The sequence below is a fragment of the Rhododendron vialii genome, chromosome 10a (assembly GCF_030253575.1).
Source record: "Rhododendron vialii isolate Sample 1 chromosome 10a, ASM3025357v1".
Classification (NCBI taxonomy): domain Eukaryota; kingdom Viridiplantae; phylum Streptophyta; class Magnoliopsida; order Ericales; family Ericaceae; genus Rhododendron; species Rhododendron vialii.
Genome location: NC_080566.1, coordinates 10,271,920 through 10,299,790, shown reverse-complemented (window position 1 = coordinate 10,299,790; position 27,871 = coordinate 10,271,920). Strand labels below are relative to the sequence as shown.

At 41.2% G+C, this 27,871-nt stretch overlaps 2 protein-coding genes across 2 annotated transcripts; one reads left to right on the top strand and one right to left on the bottom strand.

The window, feature by feature from the left end:
- The first annotated feature begins 20,880 nt into the window (after positions 1 to 20,880).
- Positions 20,881 to 21,662, top strand: LOC131303327 (uncharacterized). Its single transcript, XM_058330137.1, has 2 exons — positions 20,881 to 21,494; positions 21,581 to 21,662. The coding sequence occupies exons 1-2, from the start codon at positions 20,976 to 20,978 to the stop codon at positions 21,602 to 21,604; spliced, it is 543 nt and encodes a 180-aa protein (XP_058186120.1). The 5' UTR covers positions 20,881 to 20,975; the 3' UTR covers positions 21,605 to 21,662.
- Positions 21,663 to 25,600: 3,938 nt separating this feature from the next.
- LOC131303326 (transcription factor bHLH93-like) lies at positions 25,601 to 27,467 on the bottom strand. Its single transcript, XM_058330136.1, has 4 exons — positions 26,612 to 27,467; positions 26,328 to 26,501; positions 26,031 to 26,198; positions 25,601 to 25,873 (listed from the first exon to the last, which is right to left on the bottom strand). The coding sequence occupies exons 1-4, from the start codon at positions 27,188 to 27,190 to the stop codon at positions 25,787 to 25,789; spliced, it is 1,008 nt and encodes a 335-aa protein (XP_058186119.1). The 5' UTR covers positions 27,191 to 27,467; the 3' UTR covers positions 25,601 to 25,786.
- Between the last annotated feature and the right edge of the window lie 404 nt (positions 27,468 to 27,871).

Genomic DNA, 27,871 nt, shown 5'->3' with positions numbered 1-27,871 from the left:
TGGTCCCCAATATTATACCAATTGCCAGTCAGGAGTGGTGGAAGGACTGATGTGGAGGTAAGGGGTGGTGGAGACTAGGATACAAAGATCTGCGAGTTTTGACAAAGTACTCCTGTCGACACGACACAACACAAGTGCGGGATACGTACGGGACCCGGCAAAAAAAAAATCGTCGCCGCAGTCGTTGTAGAACGACGTTCTTCTACTGCGCTGTTTTTTTTTCCTCCTTTTCAATTAGGGTTTATTTTTTTTGTGGGCTTTAGGGTTTGTTTTATTTCTTTGGGGTTGTAAAGTTGGGTTTTGGCCATCGCTCTACAAACCTTCTTAAAAAATAAGCAACTTGTTTTACATTTTTAAATTTAAAAATAATGTAAATAAAAAATAATTTTTTGTTTTTATTTTTTTTGCATCGTTCAAAAGATCTCAATGAGATTTATCAAACAAAATCTATATTGCTAAAAAAATTATTTACATAAACACATTATTTTTGAGTTTGAAATTACCTTTTTGAAAAATAAGTACTTATTTTTCTGTATTTTTGTGGGGCTCGAAAGTGGGTCCCACATGACATGCGGTGGACAAAAATTTGGTGGGCGTATCAATCCTGTAAAATAAATGGGCCTTCATTAGCCTTTTTGATAAGCACCCGAGAATGTAATGCAGGGTGCGCTAGTATTTAGTTTTAGTTAAATTTAGTTACTTATTAGTTATTATTAACGTTGTTTGCTCGTATAGTGTCTAGTCCTATTTTGTAGGTAAATCGCCAAAAAGGGAGCTTTCGTTGCACTAGACAAGGTTTTGCCCGAGCAGAAGTTGACTTGCCAAGGCGGAACCTGTCATCGCCCGAGCCGAAGCAGATTTGCCCGAGCAGAAGCCCGATGGCCAGAGCAGAAGTTGAAGTTGCCAAGGCAGGAACTCATTTGCCCGAGCAGAAACCCGATGGCCAAGGCAGAGGCAGAGTTGCCCGAGCAGAACCCGTCATCGCCCGAGCCGAAGCAGATTTGCCCGAGCAAGAGGAAGGCGGCCAAGGCAATGACCCACTATTGGCCTCGGCAGCGATGTAAACTTTTACATCCCATCGATGCCGAGCCCCTTAGTGGCAAATACCCCTTAACCACTTCGGCAGCGATGGGACAAATCATCTTCCATCGATGCCGAACCCCATAGTAGAGCATTCTAAGGCCGTTGCCATCGATGCCGAGGGGCTTAAGAGCGGATTTTCTGAGCATCTTGGGAATATTCCAGGCGCGGACCTTCGGAGTATAAAAGCCTTTGTCATTATTTTGTACAAAGAAGTAGACTTAGATTTGCTTACCTAATTTTAGATCTAGAATTAGATTCAATTTGCATTTTGAATTGTTCTTGCTGTTCTTCATTTTTCCAGCACTTATATTTTAATTTTCTGCCCTTAGTTGTTAATTTTTGTTATTGTTGCCTTAATTAAAGCTGTTTATTTTCTCCCGATCTATCTTAGTCTCTAGTTTAATTCAAGTCTTGTTATTTCATTATGGTAGCTAGATTTTTGCTTGCTCCTATCTCTCTAGATATGGGTGAGTAGTTTCAAGGGTTAGGTCATGGGATGATTAGCATCTCATGGCCCGGGCGAAAATTGCATTTTACACCCAATAAAGCTTCAAACTTTGATTTGAAAATTGATGTGGGGTTCGGGTTTGTTTGATAAATCACCGAGGTGTTAACCTCTTTGATCTTGTGTAGGTGGGAGCGTCGACTACCCACCACATAAGATGCTTAGAGCTCTTTCGCACGAGGTATTTGTCAAATGAATTCTAGAGCTAGCTTGGTTCTCAAATCATTCGATTTTCCGACTTGAGAACTTTAATCAAGTATCTTAAATTGTGTAATTGGGTGAAGAGTGTAGTTTAGCTCGAGTCTTGGGTGTTAATAATTCCTAGACCTAGCCTATCTTTTCCCTAGTTAATTCGCTTTAATTTAGCCCTTTTATTTCCACCTTTCAAAGTAAAACAAAGTTGGCCGTCTAAAGGCCGAAAGCCCTTACTTGCATCTACAAATCCGACCAAGCCATATAATATTTCCCTTGGGTACGATCCCGGATTTCCGGTTTATTATGCTTCAACCGACGTGTTAAGCCCTACGCTTGGGGTATTATTCCGCATTATTATTATCATCGGAGCGAACGAAGCACTTTTGATGGGCTTTTATTATACTTTGATGACAAAACAAAGGAATAAAATGTATTTTGGATTTTTCATACATAAATTATCTATCTTGTTATGGAAATTTACAAATATAAAAAAATATTTCAAAATAAAGTTATTTAACGTATCTTTGCACATGTGTCTAAATCTAGCTCCATATCCACGTATTTCCAATTTTTGAATTTTAGGTATCCGACCCTTAGATATGCACTTGCACCCGATATGTGCACCTATCTCCATGTAACATAAGATGGAAGGGGTGTTGCAGTAGCTGGGGAAATACGAAGTTTACAATTGGTACATTGGGGACAAAAATGGCACGGCGGAAATACTTTGGGGACCAAAAAAGAAAATAAAGCTATGGGGTGGTGAAATACCAAGTTTGCCCTTCATTTTGACGGAGGTAATGAACGCCGTGACCTCCAGGGACCATTTAAACACAAAATTGATACGTTGGGAATGTAATGTTTACAATTGAAATATTAGGAACCAAAGTAACACGACGAAAATACTTTAAGGACCAAAAAAGTAAATAAGCCGGGATAGTGTATGTGCTGAGAGAGAGTTTGGATCAGTACTCTACACTCAACCTCATCACATGCACTCTATATTATCCTATGTAGTAGTAGACTGCCTATGTATGAGAGAGAGAGAGAGAGAGAGAGAGAGAGAGAGAGAGATTGTGTGCCGAGCAAGAATGGGTTTGTATCTATGATCATTAATGTTCACATGGGATTATCTGGCCACATAGCATGGTCCCACCTTCCTTTTCTTTTGGCCCAAGCTTGAGCCGTTTATGAGGGGAGAGAGAAGTATCCAAATACCTGTAAATACCTCCATGCATTCTCATTTCACCAAACCTCCACACTTCACATCTCCACTTTCCTTGTTGAGAAATTTTGTGAGAAGAGAGAGAGAGAGAGAGAGAGAGAGAGAGAGAGTCCAGCTGGGGAGAAAAAAAATTTAAAAAATTAGTTTCCTAACACAACCACATCTCCACCACAAAACCACCGTTCGATCTTAGTTCCTAGCTGCAAGAATTTTAGAAGTTATTTTTTATTCTAGGAAAAGAAATTTGATTTCTTTTTCTTCCGGATCGAACCCGACAAGCCGTCACTCCGTCCGCCCGCCCGCCCATGCCGACATACCGTACCCGACTACCGCCAAGAAGAACGATAGAAACCTCATACCTGCTCACCTAAGTATAATGTGGATGTGCTATATAATTAAATATTGAAATTAGAATTTTTATGATATCGCAGGTTAAAATTAATATATTGTTGTCATAATTTTTGCTTAATTATCGAAAATCGGCTTTCACGACAGGTGTATTAGAAAACATGTAATAGTTACCTGGAAACTTGGAAATAGTATTACTGTTAGAATACATGAAATGTTGTTGCCACTGTTAGTTATTCTTAGCTTAGGAAAAGCATGAACTAGAGTTTAAGAAAATGGAAATTGGAATTTGACTGTTGTCACGTGATAACTGCAAGGGGTGTTTACCTCTAACGTGGTAGAAATATTGTTCTTAATTATGTTACCTGCTGTTGTAATTTTTTGAATGGAAAAAAAATTGAGAAGCATGGGAATTTGGATTTATTTATGATCGCATGTTTTAGCAAGTTTTGAAAGAATAAAGTGAACGCGAGAAAATGATGCATGTTTATGAAACACGAGAAACGAGAGATGGTTGGCGAAAAGAAACGAGAAACTGAAATTCGAAAAAGATTAATAATTGTGTGAACATGAGAGCATGATGGAATCTGAAAGAATGATTAGCAGAATCATGGCTCATGTGTGCGTGTGTGAGAATAAGAGTCCGATGGAATTTGAAATGGTTAAAGGAATCATGGCTCAGGTGTGTGTGACCTAGGAGCCCGATAGAATCTGAAAGGATGGTTAGCGGAACTAGTGTCGTGTGAAAATGGTAAAAGAGCCAATGAAATGAATAAGAATGAGAGCCCGATGGAATTTGAAAGAGTAGGTTAGCGGATTCAGTGCTTTTGGATAGAACAAATTAGTTGGAGAGCCCGATGGAATCTGAAAGATGGTTAGCGGAACCAGTGCTCGAAGAAATAAAATGGAAAGTGAAATCGATATTGATAAAATGATGATACGAATTACGATACACTGCGTTGACTCAGAAATGACATTGACACCTTTTTGTCGAATTGTTATATATGTTGAACTGTTAAATCTCTGTGCTTTACTTTGTCAAGTTATATATTATTTTTTTGCTAACGTATGGAACATAGGGGTAGGGGTTAGCTATTGGGTTTAATTGCTCACGGTACTACTTTTTGTGGCCTTGGCATCTTATGCCAGAGTTTAGAGATGTACAAGTGTAGTATTATTCGTTGGAAGAGTACGGTGCTGATCAGAGACTTGCCGAGGAAGAAGAAAGATACGAAGAGTAGACTATCTAGAACAGGTAGTTTGTCGTGCTTATACCGTTATGCATACCATCTTTTTAATTCTTTTCAAAAAATAAATTTTGTCAGACTATCTAGATGATGTAGCTTTCGGGTGAACGTTTTTGCTTAGGCTTATTTGGGTATTGGGCTACATTCATGAATAATGCTATGGAATATCTAGCTGACTTGAGAACAATTAGTCATCATCTTCAAAATTATCAGAAAATGATAATTTTTTGATAATAGTTAAAGGAATCATGACTCGGGTGTGTGTGACCTAGGAGCCCGATGGAATATGAAAGGATGGTTAGCGGAACTAGTGTCGTGTGAAAATGGTAAAAGAGCCAATGAAATGAATAAGAATGAAAGCCCGATGGAATCTGAAAGAGTAGGTTAGCGGAATCAGTGTTTTTGGATAGAACAAATTAGCTTGAGAGCCCGATGGAATCTGAAAGATGGTTAGCGGAACCAGTGCTCGAAGAAATAAAATGGAAAGTGAAATCGATATTGATAAAATGATGATACGAATTACGATACACTGCGTTGACTCAGAAATGACATTGACACCTTTTTGTCGAATTGTTATATATGTTGAACTGTTAAATCTCTGTGCTTTACTTTGTCAAGTTATATATTATTTTTTTGCTAACGTATGGAACATAGGGGTAGGGGTTAGCTATTGGGTTTAATTGCTCACGGTACTACTTTTTGTGGCCTTTGCATCTTATGCCAGAGTTTAGAGATGTACAAGTGTAGTATTATACGTTGGAAGAGTACGGTGCTGATCAGAGACTTGCCGAGGAAGAAGAAAGATACGAAGAGTAGACTATCTAGAATAGGTAGTTTGTCGTGCTTATACCGTTATGCATACCATCTTTTTAATTCTTTTCAGAAAATAAATTTTGTCAGACTATCTAGATGATGTAGCTTTCGGGTGAACGTTTTTGCTTAGGCTTATTTGGGTATTGGGCCACATTCATGAATAATGCTATGGAATATCTAGCTGACTTGAGAACAATTGGTCATCATCTTCAAAATTATCAGAAAATGATAATTTTTTGATAATAGTTAAAGGAATCATGACTCGGGTGTGTGTGACCTAGGAGCCCGATGGAATATGAAAGGATGGTTAGCGGAACTAGTGTCGTGTGAAAATGGTAAAAGAGCCAATGAAATGAATAAGAATGAAAGCCCGATGGAATCTAAAAGAGACGGTTAGCGGAATCAGTGTTTTTGGATAGAACAAATTAGCTTGAGAGCCCGATGGAATCTGAAAGATGGTTAGCGGAACCAGTGCTAGAAGAAATAAAATGAAAAGTGAAATCGATATTGATAAAATGATGATACGAATTACAATACGCTGCGTTGACTCAGAAATGACATTGACACCTTTTTTTCGAATTGTTATATATATGTTGAACTGTTAAATCTCTGTGCTTTACTTTGTCAAGTTATATATTATTTTTTTGCTAACGTATGAGAGATAGGGGTAGGAGTTAGCTATTGGGTTTAATTGCTCATGGTACTACCTTTTGTGGCCTTGGCATCTTATGCCAGAGTTTAGAGATGTACAAGTGTAGTATTATTCATTGGAAGACTACGGTGCTGATCAGAGACTTGCCGAGGAAGAAGAAAGATACGAAGAGTAGACTATCTAGAACATGCAGTTTGTCGTGCTTATACCGTTATGCATACAATCTTTTCGTTTCAGAAAATAAAATTTGTTAGACTATCTAGATGATGTAGCTTTCGGGTGAACGTTTTCGCTTAGGCTTATTTGGGTATTGGGCCACATTCATGAATAATGCTATGGAATATCTAGCTGACTTGAGAATAATTAGTCATCATCTTCAAAATTATCAGGAAATGATAATTTTCTGATAATGGTTAAAGGAATCATGGCTCGGGTGTGTGTGACCTAGGAGCCTGATGGAATCTAAAAGCATGGTTAGCGGAACTAGTGTCGTGTGAAAATGGTAAAAGAGCCAATGAAATGAATAAGAATGAGAGTCCGATGGAATATGAAAGAGATGGTTAGCGGAATCAGTGCTTTTGGATAGAACAAATTAGCTTGAGAGCCCGATGGAATTTGAAAGATGGTTAGCGGAACCAGTGCTCGAAGAAATAAAATAGAAAGTGAAATCTAAGGGTCATCATCGGCCCGGCCCGGCCCGCCAATGTACTACCCAAGCCTGCCCACGGGCCGGGCCGATCGGGCTTTTTCTTTTTTGCGGGCCGGGTGGGCCAGGCTACCTACTATAAATTGAAGTCCAAGCCCGGCCCGCGGGCTAACCCAATTCGCGGGCTAGTGGACCAAAAACCGGGCTGGCCACCGGGCGGGCTTAAGTTTCCTTGGGAAAGGGAAAAAAGAAAGGATTTTGTGGGATTTGGGGCTAATGGGCTGGCCCGTGGGCGGGCTTTTGGACGGGTACCACGGGCGAGCTACCGGACGGGCTCACGGGGCGGGCCTACGGGCGGGCCGAGTAAAAATTTATAGGCCTGAGCCCGCCCATTACAAGCTATGGGCAGGGCCGGCCGGCCCGTTTCATGGGCTCGGGTCGGGTAAAAGCCCGATGGGCCGGGCGGGCTTAGGGCGGGCCGCGGGCCTTCAGGCCAAATGATGACCCTTAGTGAAATCGATATTGATAAAATGATGATACGAATTACGATACACTGCGTTGACTCAGAAATGACATTGACACCTTTTTGTTGAATTGTTATATATATGTTGAACTGTTAAATCTCTGTGCTTTACTTTGTCAAGTTATATATTATTTTTTTAGGGCAAATTACTTAAATGATCCCTGTAGTTTGGTTTTTGTGTCACTTTGGTCCCTATAGTTTTAATTGGCTCGATTTTGACCTTGTAGTTTTGATTTTGTGCCAATTAAGTACAATCACTAACTTCCATTTCCACCTACTAACGGAACCAATTGTGCAAATTGCACTTGACCCCCTGTGATTTGCACTTGGTATAAATTTCCCCTTATTCATTTAGAAACTTCAACACAACCCATGGTGATTTTGTATATTAAAGTGAATCGTTACATGCGTTAATGACAAGTTATTTATTCTACTTTTGTTAGTTTTGAGTCAAATATTTCTTGAATTATTTATTCGTCTTAACCGGAGGAACGTAAAATGTAAAAAGTTGTATTTGACTTCTCTAAGTCGCTAAGTACAAATATAAACCAACATATATTCGGAAAGTTATATCGTGTCTCAATCCCACTGTCGGAAATCACTCTTGCATCTCGTCGTCAACTTCTTCCGAAACCACCGTATCAAAAGCTCACAAAACCATGAAGTGGTGCTAACAAAGAACTATATACTATAGTTTATAAATACATACATATTTATGTCTGTATTGTATTAATTTTTTCGTTAGTGACCCTTTTTTTAGGATTTTGGACAAAAAAATTTACTTTTTTTCATTCCTCTTGTTGAGACTGTTAATAACCTAAAAAAATTGGATCAAGAAAAATTAATCAGAACAAAAAATAAATGTTGATAGTTTGAGATTTAATCCAATTTTTTGTTCTGATAAACTATAGTATATAGTTCTTTGTTGGCACCACTTCATGGTTTTGTGAGCTTTTGCTACCGTGGTTTTGGAAGAAGTTGACAACGAGATGCAAGAGTAATTTCCGACAATGGGATTGAGACACGACAAAACTTCCCGAATATATGTTGGTTTATATTTGTACTTAGCGACTTAGAGAAGTCAAATACAACTTTTACATTTTACGTTCCTCTGGTCAAGACGAATAAATAATTCAAGAAATATTTGACTCAAAACTAACAAAAGTAGAATAAATAAATTATCATTAACGCATGTAACGATTCACTTTAATATACAAAATCACCATGGGTTGTGTTGAAGTTTCTAAATGAATAAGGGGAAATTTATACCAAGTGCAAATCACAGGGGGTCAAGGGCAATTTGCACAATTGGTTCAGTTAGTAGGAGGAAATGGAAGTTAGTGATTGTACTTAATTGACACAAAATCAAAACTACAGGGTTAAAATCGAGCCAATTTAAACTATAGGGACCAAAGTGACACAAAGACCAAACTACGGGGACCATTTGAGTAATTTACCCATTATTTTTTTGCTAACGTATGGGACATAGGGGTAAGAGTTAGCTATTGGGTTTAATTGCTCACGGTACTACTTTTTGTGGCCTTGGCATCTTATGCCAGAGTTTAAAGATGTACAAATGTAGTATTATTCGTTCGAAGAGTATGGTGCTGATCATAGACTTGGCGAGGAAGAAGAAAGATACGAAGAGTAGACTATCTAGAACATGTAATTTGTCGTGCTTATACCGTTATGCATACCATCTTTTTAATTCTTTTCAGAAAATAAATTTTGTTAGACTATGTAGATGATGCAGCTTTCGGGTGAACGTTTTTGCTTAGGCTTATTTGGGTATTGGGCCACATTCATGAATAATGCTATGGAATATCTAGCTGACTTGAGAACAATTAGTTATCATCTTCAAAATTATTAGAAAATGATAAATCTGAGACCCACCTCATTCAAGTAGGTCCTTGTTTCATTCTGTTGACAATTGGCGTGGACCATATCCAATGTAGGTATAGAAAATTCTTGTCACAGTGAAAACTTTGAACAATTGAGAACTGTAGAGGTTCGATTTGACGGGACCTTGTCCTGGGCTAGGATTCTCCCTCCACTGATCCGTTCTCTTGCCTTTGGACCTGCAACAAGTCACTAAGGCTGGGGCAGCCCAGTGACCCTCCGACGATCAAGTTAGATCTCAGGGGGGAATGTAGATCTAGGTTACGGAAGAATGGCGCACCTCTCAAAGATGAGTATCCCTTTGTATTTATAGGTCTAGGTTTACTTGGCCTCCAAGCTAGCGCGTGGAGGATACGTTTAAGTAACCGCTTCGGGTGACGTCATATATGATGAAAGGAATGAAGCGGTTACGGAGCACAAGGCCAGACCTGATCCCAATGATTTCACCTACTGCACGATCCTCATGGGACCCATTTGGTGTAACTGCCTCTCTCAAAGAGCTTCGGATACACCAAAGCAGGAACTTGTGCTGATAGCATTCTCTGAAATCAGTCTTTCGATCGAGCGATGAACCGAGAAGCATGCCAGGACCGTAGGTTCCAACCAATCTGCTGACTGGACTCCCACGGGGCTCTAGCTCAGAACGCCCGGCCAGGTTACCGAGGCGGTAACCGAAACCACCACAATAGCCCCTCAACTTTCTGGAGCTTCACAACTCGGCTCTAGGGAGTTGATTCTCCTCGTGAATCGTCATGCTCGAGCTTTATTCATCTAGGTCACCGAAGCGACGAACAACTTTTGGTAAATACCAAACTGCCAGCCCCAGCCACTGGAGCCACCATCGCTGAAAAGCCAGGAGTTGATAGCTATCTCGGCACGTGTTTTGTCAGTTAATTGGTACGAAACGTCTCTTGGGGAACATGTGTCATCATGCCAATGGTTCAGTGATTCGGCATTCTGACCTCGGTGCAGAGCCTTCGCTTTTGACTGTCAGATGGAGCCACGTGTCAGCAATCCAATGGCTCGGTGCATGACGCTTCGTTTCCCGCGCACCCCCTTTAATCATCCAAGTATAAAAGAGAGAGAAAGAGAGAAAGGACGGGCACTTCTTTCCTATTTGAAGACGAAACGCCACCGCCGCTGTAACTCCGCCCTTAATTGAGATTTCGAGCGATTCTACAACTGATCAACCATGAAACTTTGGTATGTTTATCTTTGATCGCTAATCTACAACTTTTGATGCTTTTTACGAACTTCTTCATTGATTTTTACATGCATTACTGCTAGTCGATTTTTGCATGCATTACGGCTGAGCAGCCTCTCGCCGGCATCTGGTTCATGGCGGCTCTGTATTCCTCCGGCTCTGTTCATATTCTTCCCGAGGCCTAAATTCTTTCCGAGACCTTAGGAATAATTATAAACCCAGGGACTCTTCCCAAGGAAGAATTCTCTTACAGAGACCAAACTCGTATTGACTCCAAAGAGTGACGACCATTCTGTCCCGAGCATTAGATTATCTTGCTTTTCCCTAGGCACATAGCTAACGGGTTCTTGCATATTTTCTTTTTTGTTAGGTAGGGGCAAATGGTCATTGAGCTCTCCTCAGAATCCTTCTTCATTGTTGGCCACCAATAGCCCTGAGAAATGGCTCGGTGAGCGAGGGACCGTCCCCCGGAGTGGCAACCACTATCGCCGGTGTGTAGCTCTTCGATGATGCCTTATACTTGGTGGGGGTGTGCAACCAGTAGATATGAGCCGGTGAAGGACTTTCGGTAGAGTTTACCATTCTGATTGAGCCAAAAAAGAGCGGCTTTATTGCGGAGTTGGTGAGCCTCCTTTTTGTTGAAAGGGAGGATGTCATCTCACAGGCAACCAATGATCTCGTCCATCCAGCTCGGGCCGAGTTCTATGTTAAGTACGTCTTGGTTCAATACTTCAAGCTCGAAACTGGGCTTGTCAATGGAATTGAAGGAAATAGAACGGTGTCTCGAGGAGGAGCAAGCCAAAGCGAGCCTTGCAAGGGCGTTGGCATGGGCATTTTATTCCCTAGAGATATGTTTGACTCAGATAGCTTTGAAATTCTTGATGAATCGGACGACGGAGCTAAGGTAGGTACACATTCGATCGTCCTAAGCTTCGTATTCCTTGGAGAGCTGGTTGACTACTAATTGGGAATCGCTGTAAACCACAAGTTCTTCGATACCCAAGGCTTTGGCCGTCTTGAGTCCTGAGATCAGTGCTTCGTACTCAGCCTCGTTGTTGAAGGCTGGGAAGTTGATAGAGAGGGAGCTTTCGTGCAAAACGCCGGAGGGGGAGAGGAGGATGACTCTGGCTCCTGCGCCTCGGCTGTTTGAGGCGCCATCGACGTACATCTTCCAGACATCTCCATGAAAAAGCTTCCATGCTGTGCTTGGGCTTGCTTGGAGTATGGCTTAGGTGCTTGGAATTGGACCCGAAGCGAGAGGGTCGGTTGGAGTGAGTTCGGCGATAAAGTTGGCGAGCGCCTGAGCTTTGACTACTGTCTGAGGCTGGAAATGGATTTCATAGTTTGCGAGCTCAATAGCCCACTGAGAGATTCGATTAGAAAGGTCCGCCTTCCGGAGGAGAGATTTAAGAGGGTATTCGGTGAGGACGATGATGCGGTGCGACTAAAAGTAGGGAGCAAGCTTCCTGGATGCTGAGATGAGGGCAAGGACAAGTTTTTCCAGTGGTAGATAACGCGTCTCGGTGGGGGTCATTGTCTTATTGGAGTAGTAGATGGGTTGGTGCTCCCGTCCTTCCTGTCGGACGAGCACTGAACTTATGGCATGCGGAGAGACGGTTAGGTACAGGAACAAGTCCTCCTAATCCCGAGGCGTGACGAGGAGAGGGGTCGTGGAAAAGTATGTCTTCAACTGTTGGAGGGCTCGATCACAGTCTTCTGTCCAATTGAAGCTCCGTCGGCTACCTTTCAGGAGGCCGAAAAATGGTTGGCATTTGTCGGAGGATCGACTGATGAATCGATTCAGGGCGGCGGCCATGATTGTTAAACGTTGAACGTCTCTTTTGTTGTGGGGAGCCGAGAGTTTTTCAATGGCAAGTAGTTGAGCAGGGTCGGCTTCGATACCACATCGAGAGACGAGGTGGCCAAGAAATTTACTGGAGCTTACACTGAAGGCGAATTTCTCGGCGTTGAGGCGGAGCTTGTGCTTTTTGACAATTTCGAAGGCTTCGGCGAGGTGGGTTAGGTGATCACTAGCAACCATGCCTTTGACTACTAAGTCGTCAATGTAAGCCATCATTGTGTCACTAAGTAGGCGCTCAAGCATCTTGGTTATCATTCGCTGGAAGGTGGCTCCGGCGTTTCTCAAGCCGAAGGGCATAACGAGATATCCAAAGATTCCGTGAGGGGTGATGAAGGCCATATTTTCGACGTCTCTTTCGCTCATGGCAATCTGATGGTAGCCCCAGTAGGCGCCCATGAAACAAAATCAGGCATGGCCAGCTGTGGCGTCGACGAGCTGGTCAATCCGTGGAAGGGGGAAGAAATCTTTCGGGCATGCGTCATTGAGATTGGAATAATCAACACAGACCTGCCATTTGCCGTTCTTCTTTTTGACCACTATGGTGTTGGCCAACCATCTAGGGTATTGCACTTCTTGGATGACCTTTGCGTTTAGGAGCCGGTTGACTTCGTCTATAATAGCTTCTAAATGGATCGGGGAGGATCGCCTTACTTTTTGCACAACGGGGCGCTTAGTTCGGTCAATGTTGAGCTCGTGGTAGATAAACAAGGGATTGACCCCGGGCATTTCATATAGGGTCCATGCGAATACTTCTATGTTTTTTTTGAGGAAATCAAACGTCTCATTTTGGTCGGTATCACTGAGTGAGAAGCCGATGAGAAAGTAACGGGAGTCATCTTCGGTGATTGGGAAAGTGACAAGGTCTTCTACTGCTTTCTCATCGGCCGGTCTGCTGACGTCTTCCAGAACTGGGGCCTCGGGGACCTCAATAAGGTTGACTCGGGAAGTCTGCTTACTACTTCGGACTGCGTTGACATAACATCTTTTGGCCCCGGTTTGATCTCCGTACACGTCCTCCTGGCGCCCATTGGCACCGATGAAACGGACCACCTGGCGATAAGTGGAGGCAATAGCCTTTAGCTTATGTAGCCAGGTGCGCCAGACGATTGCGTTGTAAGGGCTAGGAACGTCGACCACCACAAATTCCATGTCAAGGACCACCGAATCGGCACGGACGAGGAGAGTGATCATGCCGAGGGGCCATACCGGAGCTCCGCTGAACCCGATGGAACTTCGGAGGGATGGAGGTCAGTATCCGAGAGCTTCAGGTCTTTAAACAGAGAGTAGTACTTGACCTTGGCTGAGTTGTCCTGATTAATGAGGACGGGTCAGACGTTATATGTTCTGATGCGCAGCGTGACCACAAGGGCGTCATTGTGCAGGAGCTGTATGCGGTCGAGGTTTTTCTCGGTAAAGGTGATGGTCCACTTTGTGCCGTCGTTGGTCCTGGGGCGCTTTGATTCGGGACTGAGCAACATGACATGCTTGGAAGAAGTGGTGTCATTCAGTCCGGCGAGGTGATACGAGCAGCCTCGGAGTTGAGAGGGCCGTGGATAACATGGATCGTTTGAACCTCCTCTTCGGCATGGTTTTCGGCACGCTGTGCCGAGCCCTTGTCTTCTCGTGGTCCATGAAGTTATCGAGGTGGCCCTCCGCGATAAGTTGCTCTAAGTAAGCCTTGAAGGGCTTGCAAGTGGTAGTAAAGTGACTTTGCTCGTTGTGGTAACTGCATCGAAAGATAGGGTTTTTGATTTTCCCATTCTCGGTGCCAAGCTTTTGGTTCGGGAAGGAGAAGAAAGGTAGATCTTTCACCTGGTCGATCATTCGGTAGATTGGAGAGGTAAAGACTGTTTTCTCGGTGTTGAAGTCGCTAGGCTTTGGTCCTTTCCTTGGTGGAAGCTTGATGTTGTTGACCTGCTTATTAAGGGTTGAAATAGGTGTGGGAACCGGTGCGACCACCGAAGTTAACACTGTCTTTGCACTTGTGGGCTTCCCAATGTCCCATTCAGCTTTTGATTCAATAAGCTGGCACCATCCTTCGATGCGAGTCATAAGGTCTTTCATGGAGTTGGGCTTGTGGCGGGCGAGGTCATCGTAGACTTGTTCGTCCTGGGAGGTAAGACCGAGCTTAAATCCTCGCGCCGAGATGACACCGTCACAACCTTCTATTTCGTTAAACAACTCCCAGTAGCGACCGGCGTACTGGCGGAGTGTTTCGTCGTTTCGCTTTCGGAGAGCGAGGAGGGAATTGATTTCCTTCTCGTGCTTGTTGCTCGTGACGAACCGAGCCATGAAGGCATCGCATAGGGAGTCGAATGAGGAGATCGACCGGGCTAAGAGCTGGTTAAACCACGTGAGACCCAGGTTGCCAAGGCTGGCAGGGAAGACCTTACATAAGAAGGCATCGTCGGAAGGTTCGTTTTAGAGAAATAGGGACATGACAAGCTTGTACTGTACCAGGTGAGTGTAAGCCTCGGTCTTTCCATCGTACTTGGCAAATTTGGGTTGGGTAAATCTTTTTTTTTTAATTTTTTTTTTTTTGGGGGGGGGGGGGGGCGACTGAGTCGATTTCTCTCGTGAAGGGAAAGGTCGTGAGTCTTTCGAGTCTGGCGTCGCGGTGTGGTCGGATCAAACAGTCGGAACTGTCTAGATGCTCGGTCGCGGTACGCTTCTTCAGGGCAAGTTTATCCAGCCTTTCATACTTCTTTCTCTTCGGAACGACACTTGCCCACTTACGGGGGGAGCGCTCGTGGCCGTCTCTTCGGTGGCTATCTCGAGGGGAAGGCTCGAGGTGCTCGGTGACTGGGCTTCTGTTACGAACTTCTTTAGGGTGCGAGACGATAGGGCTACTGGTTCGGGCATTTTTCAAATGCTCACGGTATCCCTTTGTTTGGAATTCCAAGAGGCTGTCGTCTTCCTTTGCGGCCTTTGTAATGCTTGGGGTTGACTCATGCTGCCCCTTACCGATCCAAACCAAATGAGTGGAAGAGGCTGATATGCTTCCTGCTCCGAGTCTCTCGAAGGCGGATGGTTTTCGATGAGGTTGCTCCGGGGAATGGAAACGTTCCCTATGCCTCGCTCCCCGTTCGATTCGGCCATCCTCTACACTTGGTGGCTCCAAGCGGTCTTTGACTGAGAGCCGAGACCGGTGCTCCACCAGGTGGGCCCCTCGCGACTACGGGAAGGGCTATGATGATTTCTTCATCCGCCACGGCTTCCAGAAGAATGAGATGGGGAGATCTGCAGGTGATGTTTGATCTCTGCCAGCTAGTTTCGAACGTGCTTGTTGCTTGCGACCAAGGATAGTATTCCTAGGAGTCTGGCCCGAAGCATAGGGCTCTCAAGTTGGTTGCAGAATAACTCGGTAAGACCGAGATCGATCCACAGGGAGTGGTTTATCGGAGTGAAATGCTCAATCGGTCTAAGTGGTGGTTTGTAGCTGTAGGTAGCCAACCCTTGATTTTTGGTGATTGTTTTGGTGAATTCTAGATTAAACTAAAATTATGGTTGCAAGTATTTAAATGATAGGCTCGGGCCAAGGGTTTACACCGCATGTAGCCTAAATAATTCAGTAATCTCACTAAATTACACAATCAAGTCCCACAGGTAATTTGTGTGCTCGACCGGAAGACTATGCAAGTGTGATCGAATTCCTCTAAGAAGTTGGTCGAACCCTCAACAGGACAGTGACCCAGTATTATGCGTGCCAAAATTGACTGTCGACGCATAAGCAAAGGCTTAACACTTTTGAGTTTCGAATCGATTAAAGGAGAAATTTGACTACATATTCACATACAATTGATTTTAACAGTGAGAATTATTGAATTACTTAGGCCATAGGATGGTATTCACCCCAGGGCCGAGCCTATAACGACTACCCCTCCATTGACAAAGGATTTGCCAAGGAAAAGTTAAAAACTACTAAAAACATAATTACTTATTATTTACGTGAATATGAAAGATCGATACTAGTGCGCGCCAGAAAGATGTTTACAAGGGAGGTAAGCCAAAGGCGTTCCATTCTCAACCTTTAAGGGATTCGCACTAATATTAACCTTAGATTTAAATTTAGTGTGAGAAACAGCCGAGTAGTTTGCGAATACTCACAACCAAACCTCAATCTTTACTTTTTAAGAATTTAAACTAAGAACTAAACATTTTAACAACTTGGAAAGATATCGAAAGGAAAATTTATAAAACTACAATCTTATTCCAGGCGACAAATATTACAATGCAAATTACAAGGGCCAGGCCCTAAATGCTTCCAAAGAGTACTGAGAAAACTAAGGGAAAAAGAGAAGTTCTTGCAAAGGAAAAGGTATGCTAGAGTGAGAAGACTCTCGCACTTTTTGGCTTGAGAGAAGAGAGAGAAAGAGAAAACTCCTACTGATTATCTACGTATATTTTTTTTTATCATTCACTGGCTGGTTACTTTTATAAGCAACAAACAAAATAAAAAGAGAAGAAAAAGTAAGAGAAAAGGGGCTTGTTGTTGGTAGCCAAGTCAAGGCATATTAATGTCATACACTGTATCATACTATGCAATTGCATTATCATGCATAACATATTATAATACTATATATGATAATATCTATTTGTCTTCATCCAGCTTTTCTTTTCCTGGCACATAAAATTGAAGCTTTCAAGTTGCACTTCCAATTCCGTACGTGTAGAAGAAGATGAAACAAGAGGCACACGCGACGCGCATTGTTGTGTGATGCTCTTGACTATTCTTTTTAACGTTATCCGATTGGGATCCGAATACAGTTAAAATTCTTATTTTTATTTGAACTTTATGATGATGATATCGGCATCATTTTTGCGCGCTTGAGTGGGTGGGCCAAATTGGATGTCAACAGCAACACTTTATCGTAAATTACCTGAAATCAGGAGAAACATACCTTACGCGCAATATTATCTAAAATATTCAACAATAAACATAATTATATAGAAAATGAGATATATTAAGCACAATAATATACAATATTGTGTGCTCATCACTTGTCCCGTTCTACGACCGTTGTTAGGTCGTCGATTTTTCTTTCTAGGTGGCGGATGTAGGTGTGGAGTTCAGAGGACGGGCCGCCGTCTGGCGTTGAGGTCCCGGCTCTGACTCCGATGGACATATGATCTTTTCCAAGGGCGTTGGCTCCGCCGGAGGCCAGGTTATGGTCCCCGAGGGGGCCGAGCCCTAGGGTGGTGTCGCTGCGGTGCGTTTCTTCGACCTCCACCATATCTGAAGTAGGAGAGATGAACAAAGTCTTCTGGAGAGAGAGATGAACGCTGAAAGGGAGGCTAGGTCCCCAGCGGAGTCGCCAATTGTAGAGGTTCGATTTGATGGGACATTTTCCTGGGCTAGGATTCTCCATCCACTGATCCGTTCTCCTGCCTTTGGACCTGCAACAAGTCACTAGGGCTGGGGCAGCCCAGTGACCCTCCGACGATCAAGTTAGATCTCAAGGGGGGAATGTAGATCTAGGTTAAGGAAGAATGACATACCTCTCAAAGATGAGTATCCCTTTGTATTTATAGGTCTAGGTTTACTTGGCCTTCAAGCTAGCGCATGGAGGATACGCTTAGGTAACCGCCTCGGGTGACGTCATATATAACGAAAGGAATGAAGCGGTTATGGAGCACATGGCCAGACCTGATCCCAATGATTACGCCTGCTGCACGATTCTCATGGGACCCATCTGGCGTAACTGCCTCTCTCAGAGAGCTTCGGATACACCAAAGCAGGAACTTGTGTTGATAGCATTCTCCGAAATCAGTCTTTCTACCGAATGATGAACCGAAAAGCATGCCAGGACCATAGGTTCCAACCAATCTGCTGACCGGACTCCCATGGGGCTTTAGCTCGGAACACCCGGCAAGGTTACCGAGGCGGTAACCGAAGCCACCACAAGAACCAATTTCCTGGACTGAACTTAGACTTTTTATTCCTCCAAATACTAAATATATATGGGACAATCAAGGAGACTTTCACGAGATATTGTGATGCGATATACTTGCGTTGTTTTTACCTATTTTCATGCCTTTGTTCGGTTCAACCTCCAAAAGGATCCGTTTTTGTAATTTTGGTTTCTTCTTTTGTTTTAAGGCTTATTTCATGTTATCCGTGACATCTCAAAATGTATTCCTCTAGTTCTAGTAAGCAGTCTATGAAATAAACATGAGAAACTTGTTTGACATCATGGAAAGTGGAAGAATAGTAGCGAATGCGACTGAGTGATTGTTAATGCATCCAACTTGAACCCAATTGGCAGTGAGTTAAATCCCTCTAAACGTCCATGTTTCGGATGCCTTATAACAATTCCCTCGATGAACCAAGTTGTTGAACTAACACTGATAGGCAAGAACTGACAATGCCTTATAGTACATCATGTTCGGTCCTAGCAATGACTATTAAGGATTATAAGTAAATTCCAAGTTATGTACCACTACAAATACCTCTACTTTGATCATGGTTACATTTCTTGTCTACTACAGCTATTTCACTTTACTTTGTATGGAAAAACCGTTTGATATATGTTGTTTGCTCAAGATACATGCTATAAGTTCAAAAGTTACTATGTGTTGGAATTTGAGGCCGGTCCGAGACCAAATCGGGTCGCCCATGTGGGCATGACTCGGTGACCCAGATATTAAAGAGTCCTATCTCATCTTGGAGATAAGATAAGAGATGTTGAAGTAATTCTAATCTCTTAGGATTATAAGACTTCTAAAGCATCTAGGATGCTCTCTCTCTATTTATTTCCTGTAGGATGTTCATAAAGAACATAAACAAGAATATTGAACATAATATACACCAGAGGTATACAAATGATATAGAGTCCTGGGAAACTCTCTCTCTCTTCGATAGTTCTTTCTACCATTAAAGAGCAATCCGAGCTTTTGCACCGTGGAATAGAGGGTGATACTCGATCCTCGTAGTATCACTCCATCATAGGAATTTATCACTGATTTGGTACGTGATTTAAAGTTCGTAATCCATCCACACCAAGGTCCGATTCGGTTAAAGTTCGCAAGGTAACCCGAACCACCTGCTTCCGCACTATGGTTATATTTTTCTAACATTGGTATCAGAGCCTTAGTTGGATGTTTTCATGCTCTTTAGTACTTGAATAGCCATATGTATCATGTTTTAGGCATACGTATTGACTGATTTCGTGTATGCCGGATATGGATTCGAAAAATATATTTTTTCAAAAGTTCTCGAAATTGCTTCAAAATTTTACAGAACGTAGTTTGTAACATGTATATCATATCTGAAAAGTTTCGTGTTGATTGGATAAACCGTTTGTGAGAAAAATCGAACCCTAATTGTTTTTCCCGAAACTTTGACTGGACAGAGGTTTTTCTGTGTTTTGATTCAGCATGCGGGACTCAAATTACAATGTAGCTCTTGTTTCTAGCTTTGCAACGGTATATTATAAGCTTAATTTGGAGTTACGGATCAAAAGTTATGATAAACCCTAGTTTGGGCATGTTTTGGAGAAGATGAAGTGCAGATTCTGCACACTCTCACTCTCAATCGAGAGAGAGTGTGATTCACCCCTCACTGTACCAGTGTCATATGGAAAAACCAGGAGTACCGCTGAACTTGAAATTGAATTTCCTACCTTTATTTGTATTTATTTTATTTTTCTAAAATGAAATTATTTTTCAGAATTTTACATACAAGAAAAATGAAAATTTTGACTCGGTTTATGAGAGAGTGGGGATGTGTGCCTCCTCCGTTGGGAACCAAATTTTTTGTGGCGTATTCTGCTACTGTTACCCATTGTTTGGGGTATGAGGTATAATATTTCAGTGAGCATGATTTTTTATTTTGTATTTTTTGTTCGTTGTTTATTCAGAAAAATTAGAATAAAATTCTGAAAAATTATAAATTTTCAGATTTAACGTCCTGGAATCAGAACCAATTTATAGGAGTGGTTGGTGTAATTTTTCAGTATGCGTTAGTTTTTATTCTGTATTTTCTATACGTTGATAATTTGGGAAAATTAGAATAAAAATCTAAAAAATTATAAATTTTTGGATTCAACCTCCTGGATTCAGTACCTATTCATTGGTGCAGGTTGTTTATTTTTCCAGTATATGTTTATATTATTTGGCATTTTCTACTTGTTATTTATTCTTGGAGAATTAAAATAAATCCTAAAAATTGGCAATAATTGCATGTGAGCAATTCAAAATGTACAAAATATTGAAAACAATATGTTTAATATTTTGGACAATTTTACATGTTGTATGTGGCATGTTTGGATAATTTTTGACATTGTTCAATGTTTAAATTATTCATTTTGATAGCATGAAAAATACATTTTAATGCATAAATTGTGTTATGCACTATACCAAATTTGTTTCATGCTTGTGATATACCATATCTAGTGGGAGATTGTTCGGTAGAGAAAATATTTTCATATATTTTTCCCGAAAACTAAAATTTTGCACATGTATTAAATTAAATTGTAATAGTAAAATACTTAGAGGCGCATGAGATGATTATAAGCTTTGCGAGTTTTCGATCTTGCGACATGTATGGTATTATTATTTTCTAATTTAGATTCTTGCTGCAAAATAATTCTGTGTTGTGTTGTTATTAATAATCCCATACGCATTTCTTTGATAGAATTAAAATGGAAGCTAAGAAAGTTGTAGCAGGTTTGACCCAAGCTGAGAAATTGAAAAGCGACAATTATAATGTTTGACGCTATGAGATCCAATTTCTCCTTAATGAGCTAGAGGTCTTGGAGACCCTCGACCATGAGATGGTTGAGCCAAAGCATAGTGACTCACCACAGTATCTTTGTGATCTTGAGGCCTTTGAAAAATGGTACAAGAAAGATCAGTGTGCGCGACTTACTATGGTACGCAGCATGCACAATGATTTGATATGTGAGTTTGAGTGCTATGAGACTGCTCATAAGTTGTGGGAAGCTATCAAACATAAATATGATATCGACTTCTTGACTAAGATGGTCTCGAACTTGAAATGTGATGATGAACATAAATCCGAAATCATGAAGGCTAAGTGCCAAGAGGCAACTGAGCCAGATGGTTCATGCATCATAGTTGAGACTGTCCCTCGCAGGTCTGGGTACCAGCGAAGGAAGGCTAAACGCGCCCTTAAGAAAAGAGCTGCTATAGGCCTTAACCCTATTGGCGCTGGTTCTTTAAGCGCAATAGAGGCAAGAAGAAGAGTGGTGACAAAAAAAAAGGCCAGAAAAGTGTGCTTTTACTGTGACAAGTTGAGACACTTTGCTCGTGAGTGCATTGAGCCTAAGAAGGTACACCATATTTTTTGTTTCTTGTGTTGATTGTTTTGGAACATGTCAAGGTTTAGTTGCTTATTCTCCTCATTCGCGGGTTGTAGACTCAGGAGCAACCAACCAATTAGCGAGGAAACAAGAAAGGTTTGTGGAGTATCGCTGAGTTCCAGTTGGAGGCCAAAGAATGAGAAACAAGTCTAGTGTATTAGTGCTGGGCGTTGGCAAGCTGGACATGCGACATGGGCGCACTTTGTTTTTTCATGAAGTACTTTATGCTCCAAGAATTTGACGAAACTTGTTATTAGTCACTAGCACGATGGGTCTAGTATTTTATTTTTGTTTGAAAGTAGCTAAGTGAGGGTTGATTTGGGTACAATTTATTATGGTTTTGGATGGTTTGATAATACTAGATGTTATTAATTTTAATAATATTGCTAGTGATTCTATTTGCTTTGTTACATCTTTTGTTGATGTTGATTCTTTTAAATGGCATTGGAAATTAGGTCACCTTGGGCAAGAGGGGGATTTGTTAAGTCAACCTGCCCATTTGTGACCATTGCCCAACAAGAAAAGCAATAAGAAAGTCATTCAGAAAATCATAAGGGCATTTGTTCCATTACAGCCTATCCGTTAGACATTTGTGGCTGAAATTGATTCACGAGATATGGATTCCTTGAGGAGGATTTTCCTAGTAGATGAGAGGTTAGTAGAGATGTAGAACTCTATGAGATGGAGAATCCAACGAGAGGCACACCAAATTGTCCAGTTGAGAATGGAGAAGAAATTCTCCTACCTCCTGGGGATAGTGGGAGCGACTTGCTTAATCATGGATTAGATCTAATGGATATGGATTCTCAAGATCCTTTTAGGCATAGAAGCAAACATTAAATAATCCCTCGTCGTCTGTTTGAGATTGAGGGTGAGTTTGTCATGATTGCTCCTGAAGATAAAGGAGAGCCCAAAACAGTGGGAGAAACTCCTTTATCACCTGCTAGGAAGGAGTGGATAGCTGCAATGTAAGATGAAAATGAGTTTAAGAAGATAAACCTTGTTTGGGACTTGGTTGATCTTTCGCTTGGGCGCAAGATCATTAGGAACAAATGGGTTCTTAAGATCAAACGTGAAGCAAATGGTCCCATACTGAGCAATAAGACTCATCTAATGGCGAAATTATTCTAGCCTTAGAATTATTTTAAATGGACGTTAAGGTAATAGGCTAGGAGCGCAGAGTTTGCAAGCTCCAACGTTCTATCTATGGCCTAAATCAATCATCCAAGCAGTGGTACCTGAGATTTCATCGAGCCATTTGGGTTTACGATGATCAATGAAGGCCATTGTGTGCATATGATGAGACGGTCCAAAAATAGTTTATTGATATTGTCATTCTATTTTGATGACATTTTAGTTGGCTGGAATGACTAGGAGATGATAGTCGCCACACAGTTGTGGTTATCCTTCACTTATGAGATGAAGGAATGGGCAAAGCAAGCTATGTGCTCAGAGTTGAGATCTTAAGGGATCCTTCTAGGAAGATTCTTTCTTGAAGAATGTTTTTAGAACGATTCTAGAGACAAAGCTGCAAACTCATAGACACTTCTATTGTTAAAGGCGAGACTTAGGGGCTTAACATGGAACCTAAAACTCCTAAAGAATTGGAACTGATGGCTCATATGCCCTATTGAAGTACCATTGGCAGCTTATAAGTAGTTATTGGTCCAATCTTGGTCGTGATTGTTGACAAGCAGTCAAGAGGATGTTAACATATCTCTAAGGGATTGCTGATTATATGCTTTGCTTCCAGAGTATGTATCTATGCCTAGTCGGGTCAAAGATATTGTTGCGCAAAAGGAAATGATTATAAAACACATAACTATGAGTCGCATAGTTGTATGCCCTTTGTCTAAGTCCATTGCTAAGAGGACTTTTGAGACTCATGATAAGGCTTTAGGACTGCGTAGATAATGATAGATGTGTTTTATTTATTAATTTCATTAATCACTTCTTTCACAATTATGAGATATTTATGCCATTTGTGCACTTAATATTAGTTTGTTATTGTTGAAATTTGGTCAATTGTTTATTGAACAACACATACAGAATTTAAAGATTGATGTCAGCAGGTTAGATTGGCTCACTCACATGAGCAATCGCCTTCGGCGCTTAAGATGGCGAGCGAAGATGAGGCGGATGGAAAGTAAGATATACAGGTTGGACCTGTGATATAGTCTGATAAGAAGGATCAGATATACCCACTATATGTCGCCTTGGTTGGAACCAAGTTAAGGTCTATTAGCAAGAGACCAATTTCGGATAGTTCCCCCTATCTTGAGATTAACCTGTCTTTGTTAGCCAGATGTGAGGACTCATATAGTGCCATGATGGCAAGCTATCTGAGAACTCGGGTTGGGCGCTAGGTAGCGAATAGACTAAGGTCTGTACGGTGTTTGGGAGTATGACGTCGCTTTTTGAAAAAGTAACTTGTATTTATACTACATGAGCTTAGCGATCATTTGTTTTAGAGGTGAGTGAATGGATCGTTGTTTCCTCACTGTGTGAGTCTAAGTAGTCATTTAGATGACTGCATATATATTAAATGTGCTCTTTGATTTTTGACTATGTCATGTAGTAGAGGCTTTGTGTTGCTACTCTAGCTTGACTACCTAAGACCACAAAATCTCAGGGTCCCATGGAGCATGTCTGGGAAAGCAGCAAGATTAAAATGAAGTGACATGAGGGCGAAAAGAGGATCATTTAGTAGTACACCCTTGCAATATATCCACTGTCGACAACTCAGGTCGCTCTATTGGGACGCGGATCGGGTGTGAATATAGAGTGCATGATGTTGGGGGGTCAAGCATGCTTTTTGGAAGGATTAAAGATGCTTGGTCTGGTGTAACTAAATGGATTCAGGGTACATGAGACACTCTTATGGGTTGATGTCTCTATGCTAGCTCTTAAAGAGTTTCTAGTGTAGAGCTCCCACTTGAAGGTACTCCAGCGATCACACAGTTCATTAGCGCGTATGAGTTTGTTTCTTAGTTGGGTAGATGGAAGATAGATTGATACAACTTGTCGATCATGCCCATGCATGGACGAGTGGAAGATGTTGGAATTTGGGGTTGGTCCAGGACCAAATCGGGTCGCCCATGTGGGCACGACCCGGTGACCCAAATATTAGAGAGTCCTATCTCATCTTGGAGATAAGATAGGAGAAGTTGAAATAATTCTAATCTCTTAGGATTAAAAGATTTCTAAAGCATCTAGGATGCTCTCTCTCTATTTATTTCCTACAGGATGTTCATAAAGAACATACACAAGAATATAGAACATAATATACACCAGAGGTATACAAAAGATATAGAGTTCTCGGAAACTCTCTCTCTCTCTCTCTCTCTCTTCGATAGTTCTCTCTACCATTAAAGAGCAATCCGAGGTTTTGCACCGTGGAATAGAGGGTGATACTCGATCCTCGCAGTATTACTCCATCGCAGGAATTTGTCGCTGATTTGATACGTGATCGAGAGTTCGTAATCTATCCACACCAAGGTTCGGTTCGGTTAAAGTTCGCAAGGTAATCCGAACCATCCGCTTCTGCACTATGGTTATATTTTTCTAACACTGTGCTTAGAGGTCTTTCTGGGTGGTTGTTCATATTTTTGTACAGTTCATAACTGAAATAATTATGCATTGATATTAAAAAGCCAAGTTATTGTCGGTTCAACATCTGTTCCTATTAGTTATATGATCAGCTTGTGGGTATAACTAATGCAGCTACATATAATATCACCATGTCATCGAAGAGAGCAATGATCTGTTCACTGCATTCTGTTCATATCTTCCGAAAAGATTACTTACAGCTATTCTTGCCAAATGCATTCTCACCATATAATTAATTCAAATTAAGCGCAGTTTGTGCCTCTCTTATACTCTCATGCATATGGACATGCTTCGATTCTTATAAGCACTCATCCCCCCCAAGTCCCCTAGGATAGAGTAGACTAGGTTTAATAAATGGCAAAAAAAAAAAAAAAAAACCTTACTACTAGATTCTTCTACATGTATACATTTAGTAGTTTTATTAACCAAGACACAGTCATGACTGGCACTGAGCGTGGAGCCGTGGATTAAACAATACCCTGAACTGATCAGATTAGACATATTTTATGTTATGGAATGGGTCATAGACATATTGGATAAGCAACACTTAGATTACAACATTATTGCAGCCGCCCTCTTACAAAATCCTGTAAAGGATACATCTACTTAGGCTTCAGAAAAATGATTTCCAGATTTAGTTTTCAACTCTCTTTCTATAGATATCTGCCCCCGTAGCCTGCATTCCTGAATAAAGCTTGCTTTATGTCTTCGGAACTTATTATGGCTTGCTGCTGCATACCCTGGCTCAATTACAACATTAATTAGAGGGAACATTAGATAATTTGAAGAATTTTAAGTATGAATACATGTGAAGAAATTTTGATCCGAATGCAAGAAATTTTGATCCGAATGCTGATAAAAAAAGAAAGAAAGAAATTTTGATCCGAAAATACATACCTCTGAACAAGAAGCTTGCACTGAAAAATCATTAAAACAACTTATGACACATTGTTGGATGTCAAGGCCGAGTGCTTCTAACGTACTGACTGTTGACAGCACTAATCCTGGTTTTGGTGCGCAAGAAATCTTGACCCGTGTCTCACTGTTTGTCCTCTCTACATTGAACTGGAAATATTCTTGCAGAAATTCGATTTTAGGATCTGGGTATTTGAGTATCAGATGGATTATGCAATCTTTTTATTTTATTTTATATAGATGTATGTGTATATATATGTGTTGTATGTACATACATACCTTTGGTGAATACCTCACTAGTAGTTCATTGGGTTTCAGCTCCTTGGATTTGCCCATCAATTGCACTTGATTCATACTTCCTTTTGCATCTTCTTCTCCCCCCAAGTTTTTGACTTTTTCCAAAAGTTCTTTCATGTAGTCTATGGTATCTCTAAGTATGGATGTCCTGTCCGTCTACTGATCCGAGAATTCCTCTATTAGCTAGACAGAACTCCACTTACAAATGAGAAATCGACGTTACTCAATCATTTTGCTGTCCTACAAAAAAGAAATCTAAACATCACCTTGCTTATCTTAGGGACGATTGATCTGAGCATCAAAAGGCGGTCATTTAGTCGCTTCCTCCGTCTTCTTTCTGCCATAAGGTTCTTTGAGGGCTGCCCCTCAACCTTCTTAGCTCTGTTCTTTCTCTGTCCGCCGAAATCCACGTTGAATTCTGGGGTATTTGCAGTTGGTTCCATTTCAACTTTATTACCATTAAGTCTATCTTCCAATGTGTGGAGATCACTTCCAACAAAGCCATATTCTCCATCATTCTTCACCATTGATGGGTGCTGCTCTTGAGTTGGAAATGGGATTGGAGGGGGGGCATTACTGTCATATGAAGAATCAATTTCCGGAGCTGTGAAAGTTTCAGCAAAAGGGTAGTGGAGCCCATGGAGAGGGAAGGAAAAGCTGGGTTCTGTCGGTGAGGTGAGTCCTAGAAATTGGGGATTTGGTGGACAGAGAACTTGGCTCTCATGTTCTAGAGATTCAAAGATCCAGCCATTAGAGAAGTCATCATTGGAAGGAAAGTTGGTCCAAGTGTCTCTTCTTGGAGCTGCGAGTAACTCATCTAAGAGACCTTGTTGAGTAAATTCCATCTCTCTCTCTCAAGCACACAGGGATTGCCAATGGAAGGAGCAGCTCAATGAAAAGCTCAAGTCTGTCTTCCTGGAGGTAGCAATAAGTAACTCTCTCTCTCTCTCTCTCTCTCTCTCTCTCTCTCTCTGGTGAGGCTTATGGCTTGTTCGTTTTGGTATTTGGATTTTGGATTTTGAATGGAGAGAGATAAAAAGAGAAATGAGAGTAATGATTGAGAGAAAATTTACTGGAGACCTTGCATAAAGAGAAACCAAAATCCCAAATCCCAATCCAAACAAGCTCTAACATGGAGTTCCAGTTGTTCGTTGGAGTATGTAATAAGCAAACATAGGAATGTTTCTCAATAACCCTTGAAGAATATTTTTGTCTTTATTTAAAAAAAAAAAATCGCATTCGTTAGTTTTGCGTTAAATTTTTATAAATTATTATTATGTCTTGTCTAGAGGAATTGAAAAGGTAACAATTTTTTTTGAATAAAGACAAAATATTTCAAAATAGACTAATTTTTGAATTATTTTTTTCTTTATTACAAAAAATGGTTTTGAACTTACGGGGTAATTTTTTATTTTTTCAATTTCTCTCATTGAGATGAATCTATAATTCACAAAATTTTGATGCAAAATGCAAAAAGAATTTGAATTGAGACCAAAAAATAAAAAATAATCCTCAAGTATTTACTA